The following is a 27,954-nucleotide window of genomic DNA, read 5'->3' on the forward strand; positions in this document are numbered from 1 at the left end:
AACTGGATTGCTCTTTGAACGAGCTGGTGTGGACTTAATGGACTGACTGAATGGCCTCCTCCTCCATTCTATTCTATGATTTTTCTTCATTCAGAAAGTTGTGAAGGTTGCTCAGTGGGCGAGTATATTCATGACTGAGACCGATTGATTGTTAAGTACAAGAAGAATGAGGGGAATTGGGATCGGGTGGAAAAGAAGAGTTGAGGAAGATAAGTCACGGGCTTAAAGGAGCAGGCTTGAGGGCTCAGATGGCCTATTTCTGCTCCTATTTCTTATATGTTTCTTCCCGGTTGAAACTCTCATCCCTGCTTTTGTTACCTCCAGGCTTAACTAATCCAAGGTTCTCATGGCTGCCCTCCCACCTTCTTGTGAATGTTTCTTGCATCTTCCGCAGTGCCTGTGCATCCTTTCTGTAAAATGGGGACCAGAACTGTGCATAGTCATAGAGGTTTACAGCGTGGAAACAGACCCTTGTCCATGCCGCCCAGTTTTTACCATTAAACCAATCCCAATTGCCTGCGTTTGGCCCATATCCCTCTATACCCATTTTACCCATGTAACTGTCTAAATGCTTTTTAAAAGACAAAATTGTACCCACCTCTACTACTACCTCTGACAGCTTGTTCCAAATATTCACCACCCTCTGAGTGAAAAAATTGCCCCTCTGGACCCTTTTGTATCTCTCCCCTCTCACCTCAAACCTATGACCTCTAGTTTTAGACTCCACTTCCTGTGGGAAAAGATGTTGACTATTTACCCTATCTCTCCCCCTCATTATTTTATAGATCTCTATATGTCACCCCTGAGCCTTCTATGCTCCAGGGAAAAAAGTCCTAGTCAATCCAGCCTTTCCTTATAACTCAAACCATCAAGTGTCCTGGTAGCATCCTAGTAAATCTTTTCTGCACCTTTTCTAGGACTCTAGAACAGGACTCCAATCGGAATCTAACCCAGGTACCCTGTCACTGGACTAGTAAGAAGTCTCACAACACCAGGTTAAAGTCCAACAGGTTTATTTGGTAGCAAATACCATAAGCTTTCGGAGCACAGCTCCTTCGTCAGATGGAGTGGATATCTGTTCTCCAACAGTGCACAGCTTACCCCAGTCCAACGCCGGCATCTCCACATCATGACTGGACTAGTAATCCAGAGGTCCTGCCTAATGCTCTGGGGAAGTGGGTTCAAATCCCACTACCACAGCTGCTGAAATTAAAATTTGGTGAACAAATCTGGAATATAAAACTAGCCTCTGTAATGATGACCATGAAACTGCCATTGATTGTTGTAACGACACATCTGGTTCACTAATGTCCTTTAGGGAAGGAAATCTGCCGTCCTTACCTGGCCTGGCCTACATGTGACTCCAGAGCCACAACAATGTAGTTGACTCTCAACTGCCCTCTGAAATGGCCGAACGAGACACTCAATTCATAGGCAATTAGGGATTGGTGACAAATGCTGGCCTTGATAGCGATGCCTACATCACACGAAAGAATATTTGGTTTTGGATTTCCACTAGCTTTAGATGCCAGTATAGATCTATTGGTTGAATGGCCTTTTTCTGTCTGTGCTGTAATTCTAATCGACCAAATAAAAGATGTTTATGTCTAATAGGCAGATGGAGCAATGATTTCCAACGTAAAATATGGCACAATTCTAACCCTCCGGTGTTGAGGCTGTACGCGGGCCAGTTTCTGAGTAACGCCATCCAGTTGGAAGAGGCCCAGAGGAACCCTAACACAAGACTTCTTGTCAAAGTTCATGTTAATTTGCAAGCTGTAAGCCCTTTCCTCCTATCACCACTTGGCGATTTGCAAATCATTCCCAGATGTTGCTTCATCCTGTTGAATTATAAGCATGCACTTGGATCTGTTTCCTAGGCAACCGGAGAACTGCAGGTCCCCAAGGATTCTGATACCCTGAGTCAGAGAATCTGGAAAGACGCCCCTAGCATGGAACCATTTACAGAATTTACTTCATAAAGCTGATTTTATTATTGAAATATCCAATTATTTAATAGCTTTTTCGAGGTTTGAAAATGTAGATTTACAGATCTGTAAAGTTTGTGCCAATTTTTAGGGTTTCGAATCCACAAATTAAAAAGTATATATTTCCCAACAAGCTAGGGTGGGATTGTGATTCATAGTCAATGGATTACTCATCCAACAAAAAAAATGTGCATTTCTAACACACTTTTCATGACCTTAGGGTTATAGAGTCAACTGTCATAGAGTCAGGGCGACAGAGTTTCACAGCATAGAGAGAGGCCCTTTGGCCCAACTGACTGTGAAGGCCATCAAATACTAATCTATTCTAATCCCACGTTCCAGCACTTCCCTCTGTAGCCTCGTGCTTCACAGCCAATGAAAGACTTCCCAGGATAAGGGGTAAACCGTTTAGAACTGAGGTGAGGAGAAATTTCTTCACTCAGAGGGTGGGGAATGTGTGGAATTCACTACCACAGAATGTAGTTGAGGTCAAAACGTCTGATTTTAAGAAGAAATTAGATATAGCTCTAGGGGCTAAAGGGATCAAAGGATATTTGGGGGGGGGGGGAAGTCATGATCAGGATACAGAATTTGATGATCATCCATGATCAAAATGAATGGCGGAGCAAACTCGAAGGGCTGAATGGCCTCCTCCTGCTTCTAGTTTCTATATTGAGCAGTTTAGCTGCTATTGTAATGCATGAAATGTGGTGGCCAATTTGGACACAGCAAGCTCTCATAAGCAGCAACATAGTAAATGAGACAATCTAGTTGAATGATAAGTATACACCCAGGACACCGGGGAGAATCATCCTTCTGCTCTTCGAAACTTTGCCCTGGGATCCCGGGATTATTTATGTCCACCTGGATGGGCTCTAGTTTAATGTCTCATCCAATCACCTTTACTATTGTATCGACCAGGCGAGCGGAATGAACTGGCTCCGCATTTTAACCTTTTGGTAGTCGCAACAAAGGTTCAAAAATTTATTTTCCCCACAAATGCATTTTCCAATCTTGTTAATAAGAAGCCGATCAAACCAGGTTTTCATGAATCAAAGAAATAGTAAGTTTATTTGTTCCTAAAAAAAAGACACACACACAGACATCCAAAGATGTGCAGGTTAGGTGGATTGGCTATGCTAAATGTGCAGGGTTATGGAGATCGGGCAGAGGGGAGATCCTGGATGGGGTGCTCTTTTGGAGAGTTGGCGCAGACTCAATGGGCTGGATGGCCTCTTTCTGCACCTTAGGGATTCTGTAGTTCTATGATTCCACCACCTCAGTGTTGACGGACTGACATCCAGGCTCAGATGAACCACAATTTCCCCCATAGTTAAACATTGTTAAAGGCAGAAGCTGTTGTCCGGAGCTTCCTCTATGACAAACTTTGAATTGCCACCGACTCAAACCCCCTCAGCTACATTCGTGGCTGGGGGTCCCTGGAGAGGGAATATGTGGTGTTCGAGGGCACTGTCGAGGCCTTCCATTCTCGTTGGGCACTTCAGGGACTGGGGTGTATTATTGACCCCTTCAACCACATTTTGATTTAATGTTTTAAGTTTCCTTTCTGCTTTGTCTTTTGTTTCAGACAGTTCCCTTTTTTGGGGGGACTGCCCCTTTTAATTCATCCCTCAGTTTATTTGATTAAGTTTATTTGGTTTGCCAAAAAGTATTACTCCAACCCCTCTCCCCTTTCTGGTCATTATCTCAGCTGGACTCAAACTGTTTACAACCACAGCAATATTCTGGACGGAGTTTGTGACCCCACATCCTCTATCGCTAAAGCTACTTCCACCCTCCATGGCATTACCCATCCCTGCTCCTGTTTACATCTGCCCACATTTGTGCCTTTGCCAGCTTAGACTAATGCTCTCCTGGCCAATAACCAATCACCATCTATGAACCTTAGCTCATGCAAATATCTGCTGTTTGCTCATAACACTATCCCAGAGATTAATCTTTAATTTCTGGAAATTGTCAATCCTGGCGGGTTGGTACCGCTGTTGGAAGCCACAAGCAACCTGCTTCAAGCTGCTACCTTGACAATTCTCCAACCAGAGCTCTATCTGCTCAGTTCATGTACACATCTTATTCCCTAATGAGTTTTAAAATTAATTTATGGGATGTGGGTGTCATTGGCCAGACCAGTATTTACTGTCCATCCCTAATTGCCTTTGATGAGGTGGTGGTGAGCTCTCTCTTGCCAATTTGATGAATCCAGTCTATGTGCATATCAAAATCACCCATGATTATTGCTGTACTTTTCTTACAAGCCCCTAGTATTTCCTGGATTGTACTGTGCCTGACTACTGAACCGTTTGGGGACCTACTCCCACCAGGGACTTCTTTTCTTTGCTATTTCCTATTTCTGTCCAGACTGATTCCACATCTGGATCTCCTGTACTTTCATCATTTCTCACTACAGCATTGATCCATTCCTTCACGAGCAAAGCTACACCACCTCCTTTTCCTTTCTGTCTATCCTTCCAAAATACTGAGTGAGCATCCTTGGGTATTCAATTCCCAGACCTGGTCACCTTGTAACCATGTCTCAGTAATCAGCACCAAATTATACCCCTTTGTCTCTATTTGTGCTGTTAATTCATTAATTTTGCTTTGTGCATTCAGACACAAAGCCTTTAAGTTTGTTCTATGTGGCTGTTTCCACGCCCAGCAGTGAAGGCTGACTCTCTCGTTATCCTGTCCCTGTACAGTGTGCCCTTCACAGGTCCGGCTATCTCTGCTCTCTAGGAGGTAAGTGAAGGCCTCAAGCCTGGATCTCTACTTATTTTCTCCTCTGTACAGTGTGTTCCTCGCAGGTATGGCTATCTCTGCTCCCGAGATGATAAATACCTTTTGTTCTTAAAGTCTGAAATCTCTCGACGATGTCAGAGTGTGCCATGACGTAACATTTTCTTTGGTACACCTGCAACTCTAGAGGGTTAGAGTCTAGATCCTGGTGCTGAGGGTGACCAGGATGTCTTTTGTGTCTTGTGCTCTATGCAATCCACAACATGATACTGACCCACCTACAAGACTGTTGGGCCTTGGATTAGTCTCATCTGCATCAATTGCCACATGCCAGGGAAGACAAATCCCCAACTCACTGAGGGTTGGCTACCCAATGGCTAGGCCAATCATCAAAGCAGTTTGCCAGGGTTTGGCTAGGCGAAATGACTGGAGCCACAGGTGAGAGCTGGGCAAAGGAAAAGACCAATAAAGAATGAGCGACTCCAAAGTGTGCAGTGAACCCACCTGTGACAGGTGCTACCCCTCCCTTAGACCCCCAAGGTTACAGGTAAGCATTCAGTTAATTAAAATGTAAACTGGCTGTGGAGACTAATGAGTATCGGTCTAGGGTGAAATTCAGATCCGATAATCTGCACTGATCACACAAGAGAAATTTCAAGATGGGCTGGTATGGAACATAAACAAAAAAGAGCTCCACTGCTACAGTGAAGTTTGAGGGTGGGTTGGAGCACATTGTTGAACTTTGCTTTGCGTTTGGCCCATCGAGTCTGCACCGACCACAATCCCACCCAGGCCCTACCCCTATAAACTCATGCATTTATCCTAGCTAGTCCCTCTGACAGCAAGGGGCAATTTAGCATGGACAATGCACCTAACCCGCACATCTTTGGACTGTGGGAGGAAACGAGAGCACCCAGAGGAAACCCACACACATACGGGGAGAACGTGCAAACTCCACACAGACAGAGCCCCAAGCCAGGGATTGAACTTGGGTCCCTGGTGCTGTGAGGCAGCAGTGCTAACCACTGTGCCACCATGCTGCCCAAGGTGGCACAGTGGTTAGTACTGCTGCCTCAATGCTGACACTGTACCTGAAGTGGGAACACAAATACCAGCTGTAACAGCCCTCAATTTGATTGGAAGAATATAAAATACACAAGGAATTGGCTGCTTCAGAAACCAGCTGTGTAATACACTCAAAAAGAGCCATGGGGAAAGAGCAGAATGGGCGGGGCTAATTGGATAACTCCTTCAAAGAGCTGGCATAGGCAAGATGGGCTGAATGGTCTCCTGTGCTGTAAGACGCACCTAATGGGAAACAAAAGTGAACATGGAAATCTACAGTTTAAAAACTAAAATGTAGGGAATATACAGCAATCACATGATCATCTAGAACTAGATCAGAATGGATTCACATTTTTGGTGAAAACCATTCATTAGAACCACTCTCATGGCCAAAAGGTTAAGCTGTCTGTTCTGTGCTGATAATGCCTTGTTTTTAAAGTTTAATTATCAGTGTCACAAGTAGGCTTACATTAACACTGCAATGACGTTAATGTGAAAATCCCCTAGTCGCCACACTCCGGCGCCTGTTCGGGTACACTGAGGGAGAATTTAGCACGGCCAGTGCACCTAACCAGCATGTCTTTCGGACTGTGGGAGGAAACCGGAGCACCTGGAGGAACCCCCATGCAGACACGGGGAGAATGTGCAGACTCCACACAGACAGTGACCCGAGCTGGGAATCAAACCCGAGCCCTGGCGCTGTGAGGCAGCAGTGCTAACCACTGTGCCGCCCTTAGCATTTCTGAGTTTTTTTCTGCATTTCTTCTCCAACCTATAGCAGTGGTTTCAACATCACTAGAGTCCAGGAGTCAGTGCTGTCGCTCTGTGCTTTAAATGCTGTGAATTAAACCTCCGGCTAAAAAGCGAAGCCCATGGATCCTCGCAACACCGACAACAAACTACACAAGACTCACGCTTCAATCCACTGAATATCTCGAGAGATTTAATCTGTCAAAGTTTTCTACACACAGAGAACAGATGAGAAGTAAAGAGCTTGAAACTCTACACAGACAATACACAGACTGCTGTTACAAGCCTCTATTAAAAATTTCCCCATCCAAACGGATTTATCTCAAGCCTCAGAAAAATTCAGTTGTTTAAAAATGAAAGTCATTGCAAATCCCTCGCTGCTGCATATTTAATAGGGACGGGCTGATTAGCCTTTGTGAAGACTTTTTAATCGTCTGAAGTCGGGACGACTATTGTTGGCTCTCTCACTGATGTAGCAGACGAAGGCATCAAACAAGCGTTTCTGCAGGTCACACATAAATCGCTGCCGTCGAGTGATCAAAATCATGGAATGTAGGAATGGGAACACCACTCCAGCCTTAGTACTTGGGCCTCTTCACCTCAACACTGTCAGACAAAACAGATAGCGGGATTAATCCTCCATAACTCAGCAGCTGCAAAAATCACCAAAAATATAACACGCTTCGAGACCTCATGGGAATTCACAGACTTGTAACAAAAACACGCATCAGGAGCAGGCGTTTAAAACAAGGGATGAATTAACCCATAAAAATAGACAATTACATTTAAATATCTAAATTTAAAATTTGAACAAATCATCAAAGTTTTAGAAAATCAGAACATTTGATGGCTGGCAGAACAAATAAATGAGAAGTTCATACCTGTGGATGTTGACTATGCATGGGTAGATGTGAATTGGATAATGGGAGTTGCGACTCATATGGATGAAAACACAGGCAAAGAATCATAGAATCCCTACAGTGCAGAAGAGGCCAGTCGGCCCATCGAATCTGCTCCCACTCTCCGACAGAGTATCTGACCCAGGCCCACTACCCTGCCCTATCCTTGTAACCCCACTAATTTATCATGGCTAATCCATCTAACCTACAAATCTTAGACACCAAGGATCAATTTAGCATGGCCAATTCACCTAACCTGCACAACTTTGGAGTGTGGGAGGAAATTGGCACACCCGGAGGAAACCCACGCAGACGCAGGGAGAATGGGACACACCTCACTGCCCAGATTGGTGGTTGAGGCTGAAATCCTTAACTCATTTTAAAAAGGACCTGGATCTGCACCCGAAGTGCTGTAACCTGAAAGGCTACGGACCAGGTGCTGGAAGGTGGGATTAAAATGGACAGCTCTTTTTCAGCCGGCAGATATGATGGGCTGAATGGCCTCTTCATCACTGTCGTCTTGGAATCAAAGTCGTGGGTTTAAATCCCACTCCAATGACTTAAGCACAACAATCTAGGCCGACATTTCAGAAATATCACTGCTAGACAAAGGCCCTGTTTGTTCTCTCAGAGGGATGTATAAGATCCCACAGCGCTAATGGAAGAAAAGCAGGGGACATCTCCCCAGTGTCCTGACTAATATTCAGCCAACAACACCATAACAGACTATCTAACCATTATTGCATTTTTATGGGAGCTTGCTGTGCAAATTGACGGCTGCATTTCCTGCATTACGACAATGAACGCGCTTCAAAAGTACTTCATTGGCTGTGTCTGCAGTGACCCGAGGTCACGAAAGACACTTCATCAACGCAGTTCTATCTACCAGTGGACTCATACATTTACTGATTGCTCAGTGTTGTATGCCTGGTAAATTAAAGTGCTATTCTAAAATAAATTTACACAAACACACACACCATTTTCCATTCTGCGGAAGGGATTTTATAAATTACCTCAGGGAAAAGGTGCAATACTAGCATCTTTAAAGGACAAGCACATTTAATTTTATTTTAAGGCTTTTACTGATCACTGATTTACTGTATCACAGCTTGGTATGGCTGCTGCTCCACCCAAGACCACAAGAAACTACAAAAGGTTGTGAAGGTAGCCCAATCCATCACACAAACCAGCCTCCCACCCATCGACTCTGTCCACACTTCCTGCTGCCTTGACAAAGCAGCCAGCATAATTAAGGACTCCACGCACCCCGGACATTCTCTCTTCCACCTTCTTCCGCCGGGAAAAAGATACAAAAGTCTGAGGTCATGTACCAACCGACTCAAGAACAGCTTCTTCCCTGCTGCCATCAGACTTTTGAATGGACCTACCTTGCATTAAGTTGATCTTTCTCTACACCCTGGCTATGACTGTAACATTACATTCTACACTTTCTCATTTCCTTCTCTATGAACGGTATGCTTTGTCTGTATGGTGCGCAAGAAACAATACTTTTCACTCTATGTTAATACATGTGACAATAATAAATCAGATCAAATCAAATCAAATGATGGGAAGCATCACATGTGGAGCCATATAGATCACAAAAGAACGGAGAATAAATCTGCAGGCTCTGGTGGGATAGTCAGGGCAGCATTAAGGCCCTAAAATGACTGCAATAGAGTCAAAGTTCCGGCCTCTCACCGTGATTCTAGTGACTGTTGCTGGAACGGGGGTTCTACTCATTATCTGAAGTAGACCAGCTACATGGGGGCAGGGGTGGGGCGGCAAGAGTGCGGGATGCTGAGTAACTAGTTTTCAATTGCTCTGGTGAAGGGGCAGCACAGACGTGAGTGGGCTGAATGGCCTCCATCACAAGCCTGTATGGCTCTATCTGATGACAAGCTGTGTGTATTAATGGTGGGATGTCAGGTTAGGCTGTATTGTCATCTTTTGTGAAGAAGTCATCAACATTTACATGCACAATCAGCCACTTGGGCTCGCCACAAAAGGGAGTCCAACACCTGAAGATTCAGAATGGAGCAAGAATCAGCAGCTTAAAGAAATGAAGTGTTGGAAAATAGAATTTTAAGGATGACGGCAGCACTTACCCATCCGCCTCCAACTTTTTTCTCTTTTCAATGATCTAAAGGTGAAACAAAAAGATAGTTGCAGCTTTTATTTTACTTTTGTAGAGTCATAGAGGTTTACAGCATCGAAACAGGCCCTTCGGCCCAACTTGTCCATGCCACCCCTGTTTACTTTAACCCCGAAGCTAGTCCCAATTGCCCGTGTTTGTCCCATATCCCTCTCTACCCATCTTACCCATGTAACTGTCTAAATGCTTTTTAAAAGACAAAATGGTACCCGCCTCTACTACTACCTCTGACAGCTCGTTCCAGACACTCACCACCCTCTGTGAGAAAGAATTTGCCCCTCTGGACACTTTTGTATCTCTCCCCTCTCACCTTAAACGTAGGCCCCCTAGTTTTACACTCCCCTACCTTTGGGAAAAGATATTGTCTATCTAGAGGTGGTTGAGGGGCGACCTGATAGAAGTCTACAAGATTATGAGAGGCATGGACAGAGTGGATAGTCAGAAGCTTTTTCCCAGGGTGGAAGAGTCAATTACTAGGGGGCACAGGTTTAAGGTGCGAGGGGCAAGGTTTAAAGGAGATGTACGAAGCAGATTTTTTACACAGAGAGTAGTGGGTGCCTGGAACTTGTTGCCAGGGGAGGTAGTGGAAGTGGATACGGTAGTGACTTTTAAGGGGCATCTTGACAAATACATGAATAGGATGGGAATTGAGGGATATGGTCCCCGGAAGGGTAGGGGGTTTTAGTTAAGTCAGGCAGCATGGTTGGTGCAGGCTTGAAAGGCCGAAGGGCCTGCTCCTGTGCTGTAATTTTCTTTGTTCTTTGTAGAGTTTGCATGTGTGATACTGTCAATGGGAAACAATAGTGGTGAACTGGTCCGATGCTGGTGTATCTATCACGAACCACAGGATTTACTAGAACAATAACACGAACGAGGAATGGAGGAAGTTACGCTAAAATCAGTCTCGGTTGGCCCAACTGTGCCCAATTTTGAGCATCATGTTTTAGGAAAGATGCCAAGGCATTGGCCACAGTGCAGACATTTACTAGAATGCTACCAGGGATAGGAGACTTCAGTTATGTGGAGAGCCTGGGGAAACTGGAATCACACAAATAAGTAATGTGGTGTCTGAATTTCAGTGTCGCTGTAATGCCAGGTATGACAGCTGTATGTCCCATTGACTGGTGGATTGTATCAAACAGTACGCCCCTCCGGTTGTTGGCAACGTGCAAAAGTATTGGCCACAGCCAACCAACTATTGCTTACAAAACAGTCTCCAACATTAGATGTGAATGCACTTGCTAAACAATCGTGATTGTGCTAAGAATTGCACTAACAACCAATTTAAGATCATCAGTCGTGGCTCACTTGTGTTAGAAACTACATGTATCCACACATAGGGCTCTGTCCTTTGCAGACAGAAGGAGCGTGGCAACAAATTCCACTGTTTTCAACGAAACTAAAGCAATTTCCTGGTTCATTCCCATTGCTCTGATTAATCAAGGCATTGCCAATCTGCCCGATTTGAATTTGAACAAAAGTTTGCTAGTCAACTGTTCTTTGGTGCATTCTCCATGGCAATGCCTCTTTCAGAGTCCATTTGCCAATGAATCAACACTCTCTTCTCATGCAATATAAATGGCTGTTCCCTTTACAATTGGTCTTCTTGTGAATCTGTCCTGATGAGTGCAAGACAAAAAGCTTTGACAACTTGTCTCTTTTTTCAACAATACTCATGTTCTATACTTCCAAGCGACTATTTTATTTCTGGTTTCCAGCCAGTTTGTTCTGGTTTTAGGATGCTCAGTAACCTCGCTGAAAAAGCTGAGAGCAGATCTCATGCAATCAGAGTCCGCTGCTGTACTGTACACTGGTCCGGTTACACTTGGAACACACTGTTCAGTTCTGCTTCAAAGCACAGCGGGAAGCAGCCAAGCTTGGGAAGGTAAAGGTGGCCCACAATGTATTAGGGCTGAAGTTACACACAGAGCCCCAAAGACATAGAACATAGAACATAGAACATTACAGCGCAGAACAGGCCCTTCGGCCCACGATGTTGCACCGACCAGTTAAAAAAAAAAACTGTGACCCTCCAACCTAAACCAATTTCTTTTCGTCCATGAACCTATCTACGGATCTCTTAAACGCCCCCAAACTAGGCGCATTTACTACTGATGCTGGCAGGGCATTCCAATCCCTCACCACCCTCTGGGTAAAGAACCTACCCCTGACATCGGTTCTATAACTACCCCCCCTCAATTTAAAGCCATGCCCCCTCGTGCTGGATTTCTCCATCAGAGGAAAAAGGCTATCACTATCCACCCTATCTAAACCTCTAATCATCTTATATGTTTCAATAAGATCCCCTCTTAGCCGCCGCCTTTCCAGCGAAAACAATCCCAAATCCCTCAGCCTCTCCTCATAGGATCTCCCCTCCATACCAGGCAACATCCTGGTAAACCTCCTCTGCACCCTCTCCAAAGCCTCCACATCCTTCCTGTAATGTGGGGACCAGAACTGCACACAGTACTCCAAGTGCGGCCGCACCAGAGTTGTGTACAGTTGCAACATAACGCTACGACTCCTAAATTCAATCCCCCTACCAATAAACGCCAAGACACCATATGCCTTCTTAACAACCTTATCTACTTGATTCCCAACTTTCAGGGATCTATGCACACATACACCTAGATCCCTCTGCTCCTCCACACTATTCAAAGTCCTCCCGTTAGCCCTATACTCAACACATCTGTTATTCCTACCAAAGTGAATTACCTCACACTTCTCCGCATTAAACTCCATCCGCCACCTCTCGGCCCAACTTTGCAACCTGTCTAAGTCTTCCTGCAAACTACGACACCCTTCCTCACTGTCTACCACACCACCGACTTTGGTGTCATCAGCAAATTTGCTAATCCACCCAACTATACCCTCATCCAGATCATTAATAAATATTACAAACAGCAGTGGCCCCAAAACAGATCCCTGAGGTACACCACTTGTAACCGCACTCCATGATGAATATTTACTATCAACCACCACCCTCTGTTTCCTATCCGCTAGCCAATTCCTGATCCAATTTCCTAGATCACCCCCAATCCCATACATCTGCATTTTCTGCAGAAGCCTACCATGGTGAACCTTATCAAACGCCTTACTAAAATCCATATATACCACGTCCACTGCCTTGCCCCCATCCACCTCCTTGGTCACTTTCTCAAAAAACTCAATAAGGTTAGTAAGGCACGACCTACCTGCCACAAAACCATGCTGACTATCACCTATCAATTCATTACTCTCCAAATAACTATAAATCCTATCCCTTATAATTTTTTCCAACATCTTGCCGACAACAGAAGTGAGACTCACCGGTCTATAATTCCCGGGGAAGTCTCTGTTCCCCTTCTTAAACAATGGGACAACATTCGCTAACCTCCAATCTTCTGGTACTATACCAGAGAATGTTTGGTATTTAAATGAAATATAGAGTTAATCCTGAAGACTATTCAAAGTTTATCTGGATTTGTAGGCTAACAGTCATATCTGGTAAAACGGCAAGTTCTGCCAGGAAAGAATTAATGTTTTTTCATTAATTCTATTTAACCAAAAAATGGATTGACAAAATACAGTGAATACGCAGTAACGTTATAGCCACTAATTACATCATGAGCAACTTTGGATGCCACACATGTATACTGTTGGATGAACTGGGTTGCACATGGCAACCCAATAACAACCAACTCCCCAAAGCATGTCCACCATCCACAAGGAACAGGTCAGGAGTGCAATGGAATATCCTCCACTTGCCAGGATGAGTACATCATAGAAATCCTACAATGAAAAAGAAGGCTTTTCGGCCCATCGAGTCTGCACACTCTCTCCAACAGAGCATCCCATCCAGGCCCTATCCCGCTCATTTATCTTGTTAATCCCCCTAACCTACACATCTTTGGACACTAAGGGGCAATTTAGCATGGCCAATCCAGCTAATCCGCACATCTTTGGACTGTGGAAGGAAACCGAAGCACCCGGAGGAAACCCATGCAGACACGGGGAGAACGTGCAAATTCCACAGTTGCCCAAGGCCGGAATTGAACCCGGGCCCCTGGCGGTGTGAAGCAGCAGTGCTAACCACTGTGCCACCGTTGGAGTACAGCTCCAATAACACTTCTTAAGAAGCTCGATACCATTCAGGGCAATGCAGCCAGCTTGATTTGGCACCCCATTCACAAACATTCATTCCCTTCACCTCCAATAACAATGGCAGCCGTGTGTACCATTTACAAGATGCACTGTGGGAACTCATCTAGCCTCCTTAGACAACACTTTCCAAACACATGACCACTACTATCTAGAAGGACAAGGACAGCAGACACCTGGGGACATCACCATCTAGAAGTTCCCCTCCAAGCCACTCATCATCCTGACTTGGAAATATATCGCCGTTCCTTCACTGTCATTGGGTCAAAATCCTGAAATTCACTCCCTAACAGCACTGTGGGTGTACCTATACCACAGGGACTGCAGCGGTTCAAGGCGGCAGCTCATCACCATCTTCTCAAAGGCAACTAGGGATGGGCAATAACTGATGGCCAAACCAGTGACGTCCAGATCCCTTGAATCAATAAACCAACTGGTCAATACAGAAGCCAGATTCATATCAGTACTGCAATAATAGACAGTTCTTTGACACATTTCATTTTCTAGCCCTCCCTGTGTATTAAATTACTGATCTTTGCATAAAATATTTTACTAAAATTGCAGTGTTCACTTTAGTAACATCTCCAAGCCAACTGTGAAACAATTCTAAACAGAAAAGCAGAGTAGGTGATTTCTGCCTATGTTTAGCTGACCCCAGAGTTCCAGCTTTGTACACGGGAGAGACTGAGGACAGTACATACCGCACTGATCTTCTTCCACTGACGATCTAGTTCCGCCTTTTCATTTGTTTCTTTGAAACGTCGAGTTTTGCGTCCCTCCGACATCTTGATACCGTACTGGAAAGCAGCTCTGGAGAAAGAGAATGAGAGAGAAATTTATTTTCATTAAGGACCGCTAATGCAGACAGCAACTTACCAAGGCTGCTTCGACAGCACTTTCCAACACCTCAACCTCTACCATCTACAAGGACAAGGGCAGTAGATGCAAGGGGACATCACCACCTGCAAGTTTCCCACCCAAGCCACTCACCATCCTGGCTTTATAATAAATCACTGTCCCGTCACTGTTGCTGGATCAAAATTCTGTAACTCCCTTCCTAACAGCATGGTGAGTGTTCCCACAACACATGGACTGCAATGGTTCAAGAAGCCAACTTCTCAAGGGCAATAGGAATGGGCAATATATGCTGGTCTAGCCAACAACGCTCTCATCCGATGAATGAATAAGAAGAGTACTAACATGAAAGACTGACTTGACACCAGACATTCAGTTGGTAACATTCTTAGCTCAGCTAGAATGCTGTGGGTTTAATTCTTCCTCCAAATACTGGAGCACAAAATCCAGACTGGCACTCTGAAAGGGTTAATAGTCACACAAGTTTAAAAATCTCACATTGGATAAAAGCAAATTACTGAGGATGCTGGAATCTGAAACCAAAAGAGAAAATGCTAGAAAATCTCAGCAGGTCTGGCAGCATCTGTTTTGACAAAGGGTCACCTGGACTCAAAACATCAGCTCTTTTCTCTCAAAGAACAAAGAAAATTACAGCACAGGAACAGGCCCTTCGGCCCTCCAAGCCTGCACCGACCATGTGGCCGACTGAACTAAAGTCCCCTACCCTTCCGGGGACCATATCCCTCTATTCCCATCCTATTCATGGATTTGTCCAGATGCCCTTTAAAAGTCACTACCGTATCCGCTTCCACTACCTCCCCCGGCAGCGAGTTCCAAGCACCCACCACCCTCTGTGTAAAAAAACTTGCCTCGTATATCTCCTTTAAACCTTGCCCCTTACACCTTAAACCTAAGCCCCCTAGTAATTGACTCTTCCACCCTGGGAAAAAGCTTCTGACTATCCACTGTGTCCATGTTCCTTACAGATGCTGCCAGGCCTGCTGAGATTTTCCAGCATTTTCTCTCTTTGGGTTAAAAATCTCACAGGCTGAAAAACAAAGGTCTTCTTATAACTGCCTTCACAGGCAGACACCAAGGCCATTAGTTTGGCAAAGCACATAAATCAGACATCAGTAACTGGGAAATGGGAGTGATCCACGGATACAGAAATGAGCTGTACTATGAAGTTGTCACGCAGATTGGATATTATAATGAAGTGACTGTGATTGGTTTATGTTAATTACTTGTGATTGGTTTTGAAAACTTTAATTGCCTTTATATCTTGGAACACACCATTCTGGCTAGCTACAGGGATAAGACACACTGGCTAGCTACAGGGATAAGACACACTGGCTAGCTACAGGGATGTGAACTGTAGCTTCCCAGTGTCCTTGCTATAGCTTGTAATAAAACAGCTGTTTAAGAGACTGTTACTTGTTTGGTTACTCGAGGGGTAAAGTTGTGATCAATTAAAAGGCTGACATCAAAGCCCAACAATTTTGGTGAAAGGGTGGGATTTCGCTCAGGCTGGCTGGGATAGTGGTGAGTATGAACCATCTGATTGATACTCTGAGCTGAGCTATTGTAAACCTAACAATAGGAGCCGATTTAACGAGTGAAATCCGAGCTCAGAATAAACCAAACAAAGGGAGTTTTGAGGGTCGACCCCGCAGTAATAAACTGCGATTGCGCGGAGTGGTCAACAGACCACGGGCCTTGGTGAAACTAAAAAGGCGGTAAGCCGAAAAGGCATTATCTCGAGAAATGGGGAGGAGAAACAGCTTGCCCTTACATCATTTTGACTAAGCTGCACTACAGTTATAAGATCAGTAAAAGTCAAAATGTAACCAATGAGTACCTGTCCAAAGGAAATTCGACTGTCTTAAAAATTTAGAACTTTGTGTTGTAGGTTTGAATTATAGATATAGAAGTAAATCAGGCATTGGAAATCAGCTTAAAAATAACTTGCGTTGCTCTGTCACTTTAAAAGCTGGAAGTGGAAAGTGACTGGTTTAAAATTTATGAGCTGCAGCTATCTCTATATCGCTGCTATGTTCTGTTTGGGGTCTGTAGAAAAGTTAACTATTTCAGCAAACAGTTGATTTGATTTTAAATTGCTCTGAAACTCGTGCTTGTGTTAGTTTATAATGGCGCAAATTTTCAGCGTTGGCTGGAGGAATGTGGGAGAAGTGTGAAAATGTGATAGCCTTAATTTGGTAGATAAAAATTTGGAAAATTTGAAATGATTATGAAAATCCCGTGTTGGATTGATCTTGGATCAAAACTTCTTGTCGGGTTGAAAGGTTGAAAGATGTATTCCTGATACAATTGGCAATGAAAACATAGGGGGCGATACGCCCATCCCGACACGCAGGTTTTTTGGCGCGTCAGGATGCGAGAATCGCGTGTCGGCCATTTTGCGGGATTCGCGCTGGAAACTGGCGGGAAGAGAAGTAAGTAATTTAAATCTTTTTAAAATGTATGTTAGCATTTCCCACCCCGCTAGGGGCAATTGGGGCCCCCCGGGGGGGTCGGGTGGTGGGAAGGCGTGGTGCCCCCTGAGCATGGGCACCCTGGCAGTGCCAGCCTGTGCCCCCTGGCACTGCCCAGGGTGCAAAGTGCCCATGCCCAGGGGCCACCTTGGCACTCAGCATTGGGCAGTGCCAGCAAACGGGGAGACTGACAGATTGGGGCCACTGCGCAGGCCCGGAATTTCAGACTGGCGTGAATAGGCTCCCCCCTCAAACAAGCTTTTAATGAGATTCACGATTGTGACCTCGGCATTGCACAAGAGTGTGGAGATTCGGGTCTGAAGTTGAATTGATTTACACCAGTTTTCTCACCAATTCAGCACTTTTGGGAGAATCGCCCCCATAATTCGAGAATTAGATTCTGAGAATGGAGTTAGTTCTGATCACCCACGAGTCAAGAAGGTGTTGGCATGATATTGAGATATTGTACAAGTTTGCACGAGTTACATATGAAGTAACTGATTTGCAAGAAACCAGGTTGACATCAAAGCCCACAACACACTCCAATTCAGTACTCATGGATTACTGCACTGTTAGGGGTGACATCTTTTGCATGAGACATTAAACCATAATATAGGCAAAAAGAAAAGGTCCCTGGCATTGCTACAAGAACAGCAGGAGGATTCTGGCCAATTTTCAATTCGTAACCAAAACCCACAAACAGATGTTCTGGCCGTTTATATTTAATTATTCATGGGCATCACTGGCCGGACCAGCATTTATAGCCTATCCCTAACTGTCCTTGAACTGAGTAGCTTGCTATGCCATTGCAGAGGGCATTTAATGTAAAGTCACATATAGTCACAGACCAGGAAAGGATATCAGATTTCCTTCTCCTTTATAATCACTGGGTGAATGATTTACATCCAAGTTACTGGAAGTTGCTGTGTTACTGGAAGGTGATCATATTCCTAACCACTTGCCCACCTTGGACTTCTAGTTGATGAGGGTCATAGTTTTGAGAGGTGCTGCCAAAGGAACCTTGGTGTTTTGCTGCTGTACATCATGTAGATAGTACACACTACAGCCAAAGTGCACGACTGGCAGAGGGAGTAAATGTTAAAGGTGTTGACTGGTGTGAATTGGCCTTTGTCTTGGATGATGTTGAGCAGCTGCATTCATCCAGGCAATATGGACAGTATTCTATCACACTCCTGACTTGAGCCTTATTTGTTGTGGAGAGGCTTTGGGGAGTCAGTTGAGACACCCACTGCAGGATTCCCCGTCCCTGACCCTTTGTAGCCAGGGCATTTGTGTGGCTGGCCCAGTTCAGTTTCCCCGGGATGTTGATGGTGCAGGACTCAATGATGGCCACAGAATACCTGGAGGAAATGATTAGATTCTCTCTTGTTGGAGATGGTCAATGCCTGGCACACATGTGGCACAATGTTACTGGCCACTTATCAGCGCAACTTGAATGTTGCCCAGGTTTGAGCAGAACATAACAAGAAATAAGAGATGTGATCTCAAACAGAATGGATTTCAGGGCTGTCTGAGGCCCATGACCTGATGTTTTGACACCCTATAGTTACCATGGGCAACCAAGTAATATTCAGGATTGCTTCATAACTGATGGCAACCTGCCTTCAGCAATCAGTAAGATTATGAATCTTCTGAAAGCACTGTGTACTTACTTTGGTAATGCCTCTTTGTTGTTCATGTATTCACTGTATTCCTCCTGTGTGTCGAAATCCCAGCGCCCAAGGGGCCCTTTCTTATTACCCTACAGAAAAAAGGAATAGAAAATTAAGAGTTTGCATAGCTTTCGCAGGCATTTCCATAGAGCTTGTTCCACAAGCACTCTAGCCAGTGCAGAAGGTATGCAGAGTCATAGAATCATACGGCACAGAAGAGGTCCTTCGGCCCATGAAGTCCGCACCGACACGTTAGAAACATCTGAACTCCTACCTACTCCCATCTGCCAGCACTTGGCCCATAGCCCTGAATGTTATGATGTGCCAAGTGCTCATCCAGGTACTTTTTAAAGAACGTGAGGTAGCCTGCCTCTAACACCCTCCCAAGCAGCAGATTCCAGACCGTCACCAGCCTCCCATCCATTGACTCTGTCTACACTTCCCACTGTCTCGGCAAAGCAGCCAACATAATTAAAGACCCCACGCACCCTGGACATTCTCTCTCCCACCTTCTTCCTTCGGGAAAAAGTTACAAAAGCCTCAGGTCATGTACCAACCGACTCAAGAATAGCTTCTTCCCTGCTGCTGTCAGACTTTTGAATGGACCTACCTTGCATTAAGTTGATCTTTCTCTACACCCTAGCTATGACTGTAACACTACATTCTGCACTCTCTCGTTTCCTTCTCTATGAACTGTATGTTTTGTCTGTATAGCGGGCAAGAAACAACACTTTTCACTGTAGGTTAATACATGTGACAATAATAAATCAAATCGAATCAAAAACCACCCTCTGGGTAAAAAAGTTTTTCCTCACATCCCCCCTAAACTTTCTGCCTCTCACCTTGAACCTATGTCTCCTCGTGACTGACCCTTTAACAGAGGGGAATAGTTGCTCCTTATCCACTCTGTCTATGTCTCTCATAATCTTGTACACTTCAATCAGGTCACCTTTCAGTCTTCTCTGCTCCAACGAAAACAACCCAAGCCTATCCAACCTCTCTGCATAACTTAAATGTTCCATCCCAGGCAGCATCCTGGTGAATCTCCTCTGCACCCCCTCCAGTGCAATCACATCCTTCCGATAATGTGGCGACCAGAACTGCACACAGTGCTCCAGCTGTGGCCTCACCAAAGTTCTATACAACTCCAACACGACTTCCCTGCTTTTGTAATCTATGCCTCGATTGATAAAGGCAAGTGTCCCATATGCCTTTTTCACCACCCTACTAGCATTCCCTTCCGCTTTCAGAGATCTGTGGACAAACATGCCAAGGTCCCCTTGTTCCACAGAACTTCCTAGTGTCCTACGATTCACTGAATACTTTCTTGGCAAATTACTCCTTCCAAAGTGCAGCACCTCACACTTTTCAGGGTTAAATTCCATCTGCCACTTATCTGCGGGGAAGGTTACAATTGATTCTGTACTGAATGAGCCAACCTGCTGAAAATATACATATTACTGAGCCTTAAGCAGGTTAACATTCCAATAAAACAGCAAAGGAATTCTAAGCAAGTAAGTTACACTTAAATAGCATTTTAATGCAGTTAAACATCCCAAAGTACTTTACAGGAATGTAATCCGACACTGAGCCACATATGGAGATATTAGGACAAGATTGGTCAAAAAGGTAGGTTTTAAAGACCTGTTTAGCTACTGCTCTGTGATTGTATGGTAAGTGATTCTTGATATTTGCTTCTGTAAAGCACTTTGAGGCATTTGCCATCTTAAAAACATTACATAGATGAAATTAGTTACTGCTGCAATGATTAACTATATTTACAGTTCTCGCAATAGTTTGCCTGGAAATCTGACTGTAATGTTACTGCAGAAACCTGTTAATCCCTGGATACAGTACTATTTGGCTCTCAACCTGGGTCGCTGCTTCTCACCTGATCCATTTTACTGTAATCCACCTCTTCATCACTGTCAACAGCCATATCATCCAGCCTGTGACATGAGAGAAAATACTGACGTCAATAATACAACTGGTTCAATTGCATGGTCGAGTGATGATGTCAAGATGCCAGCGTTGGACTGGGGTGGGCATAGTAAGAAGTTTCACAACACCTGATGAAGGAGCAGCACTCAAAGCTCGTGATTCCAAATAAACCTGTTGGACGTTAACCTGGTGTTGTGAGACTTCTTACATGGTCCAGTGAAGGGGTGTTCAACAAAATACAGGTGACACTGCATGCACTGCACATCATTTGATAAATTTATCCCATTTTTGATTTATCAGGCTGGTTTGCACTCATCAGATTTCACAATTAAGGAAGGGGCTGGTCTGGCCGTCAATGTCTACTGGCTCTTTGAAAGAGCTGTCCAGTTTATCCCACTACCCCCTGTTCTTTGCTCATAGCCTTGCAATTTTCCCCTGTAAGTATTTGATTCATTTCCTTTTGAAACTTATTACTGAATCTATGTCTACCATCTTTCAGGTAGTACATTCCAGAGGACAATAAGCCTCATTGTAAAAACATTTCCTGTTGTCCCTCTGGTTCTTATGCCAATAATCTTAACGATGGTACATTTGATTACCAACCCACCTGCCAGCAGAAACAGTTTCTTGCTCTTTCTATTAAAACTATTGATGCATTGTTATTTGGTGTTGCACATGAAGACGTTTCCTCCAGAATTTGAAGCATCTCTGGTCTATACTTTTAGGTCAGGGATTTCCAACACTTACGTGGCTGGGTAACACTCTGCATAGCTGTCAGATGTTCCAAAGAAGTCTCCAAGACGTTTCTTCTCTTCTTGTCTCTTTGTCTTGAAACTCAGTTAAGGAAACACTGATGCTGCCACTTGTATTCCTAAGGAGGCCAGATACTGAACAGTGATACTCTACAGGGAAAGAACTAAACCATTTATCTTAGGCAGAGCATAGTTTATTTTAAATAAAAATTTAAAAGAAAAACTACTTTCACGTTCCATAATTTCACCAATCTATTTCTTTAGGTATTAATAAGTTGGAAATCACCGCTAGCCCATTGTTCAATCAAGATGGAAATGAGAAAGACCATTCAGCACATTCCAGCTTTTTTCATTCAGAAATAATCTCTGGCCATCTCTATTCAAACCAAAGCATTTAACTAAAGGGATCTAGGGATATTGGGGAAGGGGGGTGGGCGCGAAACGGCAGCTCTTTTCTCTCCTTACAGATGCTGCCAGACCTGCTGAGATTTTCCAGCATTTTCTCTTTTGGTTTCAGATTCCAGCATCCGCAGTAATTTGCTTTGATACTGAATATGATCAAAATGAATGGTGGAGCAGGCTTGAAAGGCCTACTCCTGCTTCTATTTTCTATGTAACTGCTTCTTAAATCACTTCCAGTTTCCAGTTACACTATCCAGAAATTCATTCCATATGTTGATCTTTCCTGTGTTAAGGTCAGCGTCTTGGTGACCGGTGCAGCTCCAAATACAAGGTACAGAATAAGTTATGCACACTGTCTGATGTTCTTCTCGCAATGAGCTTCTACGGTTCAGTAGCTTGGGGAAGATGCAGAAACAGCTGAGTGAAAATACCAAACACTGCATCAGGGTGAAACAGCAAAGATTTGGCCCTCTTTGTATACTGTATTTGCTATGCGTAATGTGGTCTTCTCTCCACTGGGGAGATTGGATAACCGTTTAGCTGGTCACCTCTATTCAGACGCTGGGCATGACCCTGAGCTTCCAGTCATTGGTCATTCTCCATCCCAATCCCACTGTCCTCAGCCTCACACTGTTCCTGTGAAGCTCAACAGAAACTGGAGGAACAGCATCTTTGGCATGTCATGGAAATTTGACCTAAAAGGACATTAGTGAACTAGATGGGATTTTTAATGACAATCGATAATGGTTTTGTGGTCACCTTGCTAAATTAACACATTGTGAGCTATTCTGACAACACTGTTGCTAGATTAACACAGAGGAATTTGAAATTAATAAGCGTATTCTTGTATCTTTTGGCTCACTCCAGAGACTTGGAGTACATAAGCCAGGTTGACAGACTCCCAGTGCAGTACTGAGAAAGCACTGGGCTGGTGGAAGTGCTACCTTTCAAATGGGCTATTAGAACTGAGGCTTCTATACCCTTTCTGGTTAAAGATACCCGATGACACAAATTTGTCAGCGAACAGGGGACTGACTTCTCCTCAGTGTCCTGGCCAACACCTATCCCTCAAGTAGGTCTTCCTTAACATTATTTAATTTCAAGCTGTGTAAACACGGGCTCCCGTTGCACAGAAAAGATATGATTCAGCCCCCTGCCATCCTCCAGCTCCTGCAAACTTCTCATTGATTGATTTAATCAGATCCTTTGCTGAGCCAGGACCTGTGTGAAACCAAAAAAGACTCATTAGTCAAGTCATAATACATTAGGGCAAAGGAAAGAGCGCTGGAAATGGAACATGTTTCAATTTTCAGGCAGTCTCCATTGGCATCAAGGTATAGCACGGGCGAGATGAGGAGTAATACTGCTTTTACATTGACCCCACAATATGTCGCAATCCCCAGGTTGGAAGGGTGCCTGCCTTCCCATCACCAGTAGTAGCCCCTACTACTCCAAGAAGACACTTTTCCAGTTACCCAACTGTCTCTCTCTGAGCAGCCAACATATTTTATTTGTTCATTCTCAAGACACACTGACAAGACTGGCATTTAATGACCCATCTCTCATTGATCTGAGAAGATTGTGATGGGCCTTTTTCAACTGAGATGTCACTTCAAGGGGTAGTTAAGAATGAAGCAAGTTAGAGTGGGTCAGAGGTCACATATAAACTAGAACAGGGTAAGGAGAAGAGCTTTCTTTCCCCAAATCAGCTGGATTTCTACAACAAACCGTCAGCTTCATGATAACTTCTACCAAGACAAGGAATTTGAAAAATAGCAAGTTCAAATTCTCCATCTATTGTAGTGGAGAAGGATCTGAGCTCACATTCTCCAACTAGTCCGGGCTTCAGGATGTGTGCCCGGCGACATCACCATTACACTCTCACTCCTGCTGAACAATTTGCTGCTGTGCTTACAAGGCCACAGTGGCCTGAATCAAACTTGCTAAAATTCACGTTGCAAAGAGTGCAAACGGTGAGCACACAGAGGAGACATTCATTCTATGATCAGGTGCAGTTGGATGTGAACCCAAAGGTTGGTGAAAAGAATCCTGTGTGTACTATCAAATGCTAAAAAAATCTCAGTGCTGCTGGGGCAATTTTACAAAATATTAAATGAATTAGATAATTATATTGCTAACTCACATTGCGGAAAAAATACACCCACAATGAACATGATTTGCAACAAGATTGAAACGTTAACATTGTTTGCCATAGGGTGGGCATAAGGGATATTGTCCCTGGAAGGGTAAGGGGTTTTAGTTCAGTCGGGCAGCATGGTCGGTGCAGGCTTGGAGGGCCAAAGGGCCTGTTCCTGTGCTGTAATTTTCTTTGTTCTCTTTACAAGCGCCTCTTGCTGTGTTACACTATTCTAAGATTCTAAACTACGAATTCTATAATGGAAAAGGTGCGACAGGACAAAATAATAAGGGGAAAGTAGTAGGGAAAAATATTGAGAGAGAAATGCCAAGCCAGGACCCGGAGCTCTACTCGAAATATGAATTAACCAGAGACACCAGAAATGATAATTCAACCCCACCACCCCCCCCAAAAAAAACTACTCACCAGCCTCCAATTCTGCTGGCTATTTAAAGAAAAGGAAAATGGAAACAAATTAGGATTATTACACTCATAATAACTACTGACATACTGCATGCATGCTAACTAACAAACTACAATTTCAGATTCAAAAAACACAATTTAAACTACACACAGTGAAAAGACATCATTTTGTAAGAAGCTCTCGCTCTCTTATTCCCAAGTGCCTGACACTTTGAAGGAAAAATAACACATTTATAATTTTTTTAAAATTAGTGTCACAAGCAGGCTTTCATTAACAATGCAATGAAGCTACTCTGAAAATCACAGCAATGGTTCAAAGTATACCTTCCAGTGACTGTATGAATCTAGAAGGGCACAATTTTGTTCAAACTTTTTAAACATTGAGTCAAACAGACCACCTGCATCACACATTAAATCACCTTTGCCCCTTTCAATCTTTATTTTGCAGCTTTCTTTTTCTTTAAAAAGCAATCTCAAAATATTTTGAAGTTAGTCAATTTTTGAAACTTTTTGTTAGTAAAGACTCTGAAAAGTATTTTTAAAAATGATAATTAAAAACCTGCTATGCCTGGGCAGAAGCTGATCTAAATAACAGTGGCATCAAATTAGGTCCTGTATTTCGATGCATCTTGATGGATTGCAAACATTAAATAAGGAACCCACACTTGGAAAATAGTCCTAAACAGAAATGTCACGCCAATGTCAGGACCCATACATATACTGAGGTCTTCACATAAACCCAATGCAGACATTATTTTCAGAATTGCTACACTCTCAACAGCAGTAGCAAGGCGGCATGGTTAGCACTGCTGCCTCACAGCGCCAGGGACCCGGGTTCGATTCCGGTCACTGTCTATGTGGAGTTTGAACATTCTCCCTGTGGTTTCCTCCGGGTGCTCCGGTTTCCTCCCACAGTCCAAAGATGTGCGGGTTAGGATCATTGGCCACGCTAAATTGACCCTAGTGTCAGAGGATTAGCAGGGTAAATATGTGGGGTGACAGGATAGAGCCTGGGTGGGGTTGTGGTCGGTGCAGACTTGATGGTCCGAATGGCCTCCTTCTGCACTGTAGGGATTCTATGATTCAAATACATATTTATTGGATCCAGTTCAGTTTGGGATGTCAATTTCTTTCAATCTGTTTCTCTCCTAATGCCTTCGGTTTGGCACAACACAGGAAACTCTGCTTCTTTATACCCAGAGACATCAATTTCAGAGACTTCAGCCGTAAAGGAAGGAACATAGGAGGAGGCCATTTGGCCCATCAAACCTGCTCTACTATTCAGTTAATCCCGACTGACCATCTACCTCAACATCGCTTTCCTGCGCTGTTCTCATATCTCTTACGTCACTAGTGTCCAAAACTCTACTGATGCCATGAACATGTGCAGTGACCTTCCACAACCCTCTGCTGTAGAAAATTCCAAAGATTCATCACCTTCTGAGGGAAGAAATACGTCATCTCCGTCCTAAATGGCCTGTCCCTTATTCTGAGATTGCGTCCACTGGTTCTAGACTCACCAGCCAGGGGAAACATCCTACCCACATCTATCCTGTCACATCCTGTAAGTTTCTAGGCTGATAGTGCAGAGCTCTCCTGATATTGCTATCAGAAGTGTTGTCCTTAAATCGAGGCCGTGTCTCCCTGATCTCAGCTGGATGATATTTACAGAAGAACCTACTCTCTTGGCACAACTGGCAGATTATCCCATTGCTGTTTGAGACAGTTTGTTGTGTGGAAACAGGTTGCCATGTTCCATGCATAGAGTAGTGATTACAATTGAAGAGGTACTTTATTCACTGTAAAGCACTTTAAGAGCTCTTGTGGTTAGGGGTATAGGAACAGGAGTAGGCCATTTAGCCCCTCAAGCCCACTCCGCCATTCAATAAGATTATGGTTGATCTGTGGCCTAACCCCATGTACCTGCCCTAGGTCCATATCCGCCAAGATCCCTGCTCAATAAAAAAATTGTCTCTCACAGACTTAAGCTTAACAATTGGACCAGCACCCACTGCTGTTTGAGGAAGAGGTTCGGAATGGTGCTATATAAACACAGGTTCTTTCTTTTAAATTCATCTTTATTTACAAATTTACAATTTATTTACAAATCTGTCCACTGCCTCATTCCTACCTACCAGCCTTCACCCTGAAATCTCTACCCATGGCCACTGTTATTTAGATTCTACTGCAATTTTCTGTGGTTCCCCAATGCCTGTTCTCCCCGCTTCGCCGATACCATCAGTGGGCCAGCCTCCAGCCATTGCACCCCACAGAACCCCTACAGTGCAGGAGTCCTTTCGGCCCATCGAGTCTGCACCAACTCTCCGAAAGAACACCCTACCTGGGCCGATCCCCCTGCCCTATCCCTGTAACCCTGCGCATTTTACCATGGCTGTCCATCTAACCTACACATCTTGGGACACTAAGGGGCTATTTAGCATGGTCAATCCACCTAACTTGCATATCTTTGGACTGTGGGAGGAAACTGGAGCACCTGGAAGAAACTCACCAAGATACGGGGAGAAGGTGCAGACTCCGCACAGACAGTGACCCAAGGCCAGAATCAAACCTGGGTCCCTGGTGCTGTGAGGCAACAGTGCTAACCTCAGTGTCACTGTGGTTGATTTAACCCCTTCCTAGAATCCTTCTTCCTCACTGGGATATATCTTTGTTGTGGGTCATGATCTATTTTCGTAAATGTCTGCCATGGCTGATCAGTCGTCTTTCTTGCTAACCTCCGTTCCCAGTCCACCCCAGCCCACTCCGCCCTCATTCCTATGTATTTACCCTGATTTAAGTTCAGCACAGGTGTTTCTGACCCAAGTTTCTCACTTTCAAACTGAATGCAAAATTCGACCACATTATGGTCACTGTTCCTCGGGGGTCTTTACTCGGAGACTGTTTATTAAACCTACCTTGTTACACATTAACAGCTCCAAAATAGCCTGATCCTTGGTTGGATCCACAACATATTGTTATAGGAAACTGTCCCTAATACACTCTATGAATTCTTCCTCGTGGCTACCTCTGCCAATTTGATTTTCTCAATCTAAATGAAGTTTAAAGTCACCCGTGATTAATGTACTGCCTATTTTACATGCCCTCATTATCTCCTGAGTTATTCTCCATCCTACAGTATAGCTACTATTAGGGGGCCTATAGACCACTCCCACCTGTCTTCTTCCCTTGTTATTTTTTACCTCCACCCATACGGATTCTCCATTTTCTGATCCGAGATCATTCACTGCTATCGTACTTATTCCATCTCGTACTAATAAACCCACCCACCATCCTTTCCTTCCTGCCTGCCCTTACAAAAAGTCACATATTTAGTTCCCAGCTTTGATCTCCCTTTGACCATATCTCTGTAACGGCTAGAAGATCACAGCCACTAACCTCAATTTGTGCCATTAATTCATTTATTTGTGCCAAATACTACTTGCATTTAAATAAAGGGCCATTAATTTTTACCATTCCCCCCCATGGTCCTATTTACTGCTGTTTTTTAATGATTGCAAACTCTACCTCTTT

The 27,954-nt window shown here is 44.1% G+C and overlaps 1 protein-coding gene across 1 annotated transcript in view; it reads right to left on the reverse strand.

The window, feature by feature from the left end:
* Positions 1-6,725: 6,725 nt before the first annotated feature.
* The window catches only part of ik (IK cytokine), a 48,037-nt gene continuing 26,808 nt past the window's right edge, over positions 6,726-27,954 (reverse strand). The window contains exons 13-20 of the mRNA XM_078231756.1: positions 24,427-24,445; positions 23,006-23,084; positions 21,457-21,537; positions 20,660-20,717; positions 18,769-18,857; positions 14,450-14,558; positions 9,562-9,596; positions 6,726-7,160 (exon numbers count right to left, since the gene is read on the reverse strand). Of these exons, the coding sequence (XP_078087882.1) occupies positions 7,133-7,160; positions 9,562-9,596; positions 14,450-14,558; positions 18,769-18,857; positions 20,660-20,717; positions 21,457-21,537; positions 23,006-23,084; positions 24,427-24,445 (498 nt within the window). The 3' untranslated portion in view covers positions 6,726-7,132. The remainder of the gene's footprint in view (positions 7,161-9,561; positions 9,597-14,449; positions 14,559-18,768; positions 18,858-20,659; positions 20,718-21,456; positions 21,538-23,005; positions 23,085-24,426; positions 24,446-27,954) is intronic.

This window comes from Mustelus asterias, chromosome 16, assembly GCF_964213995.1.
Source record: "Mustelus asterias chromosome 16, sMusAst1.hap1.1, whole genome shotgun sequence".
NCBI lineage: Eukaryota > Metazoa > Chordata > Chondrichthyes > Carcharhiniformes > Triakidae > Mustelus > Mustelus asterias.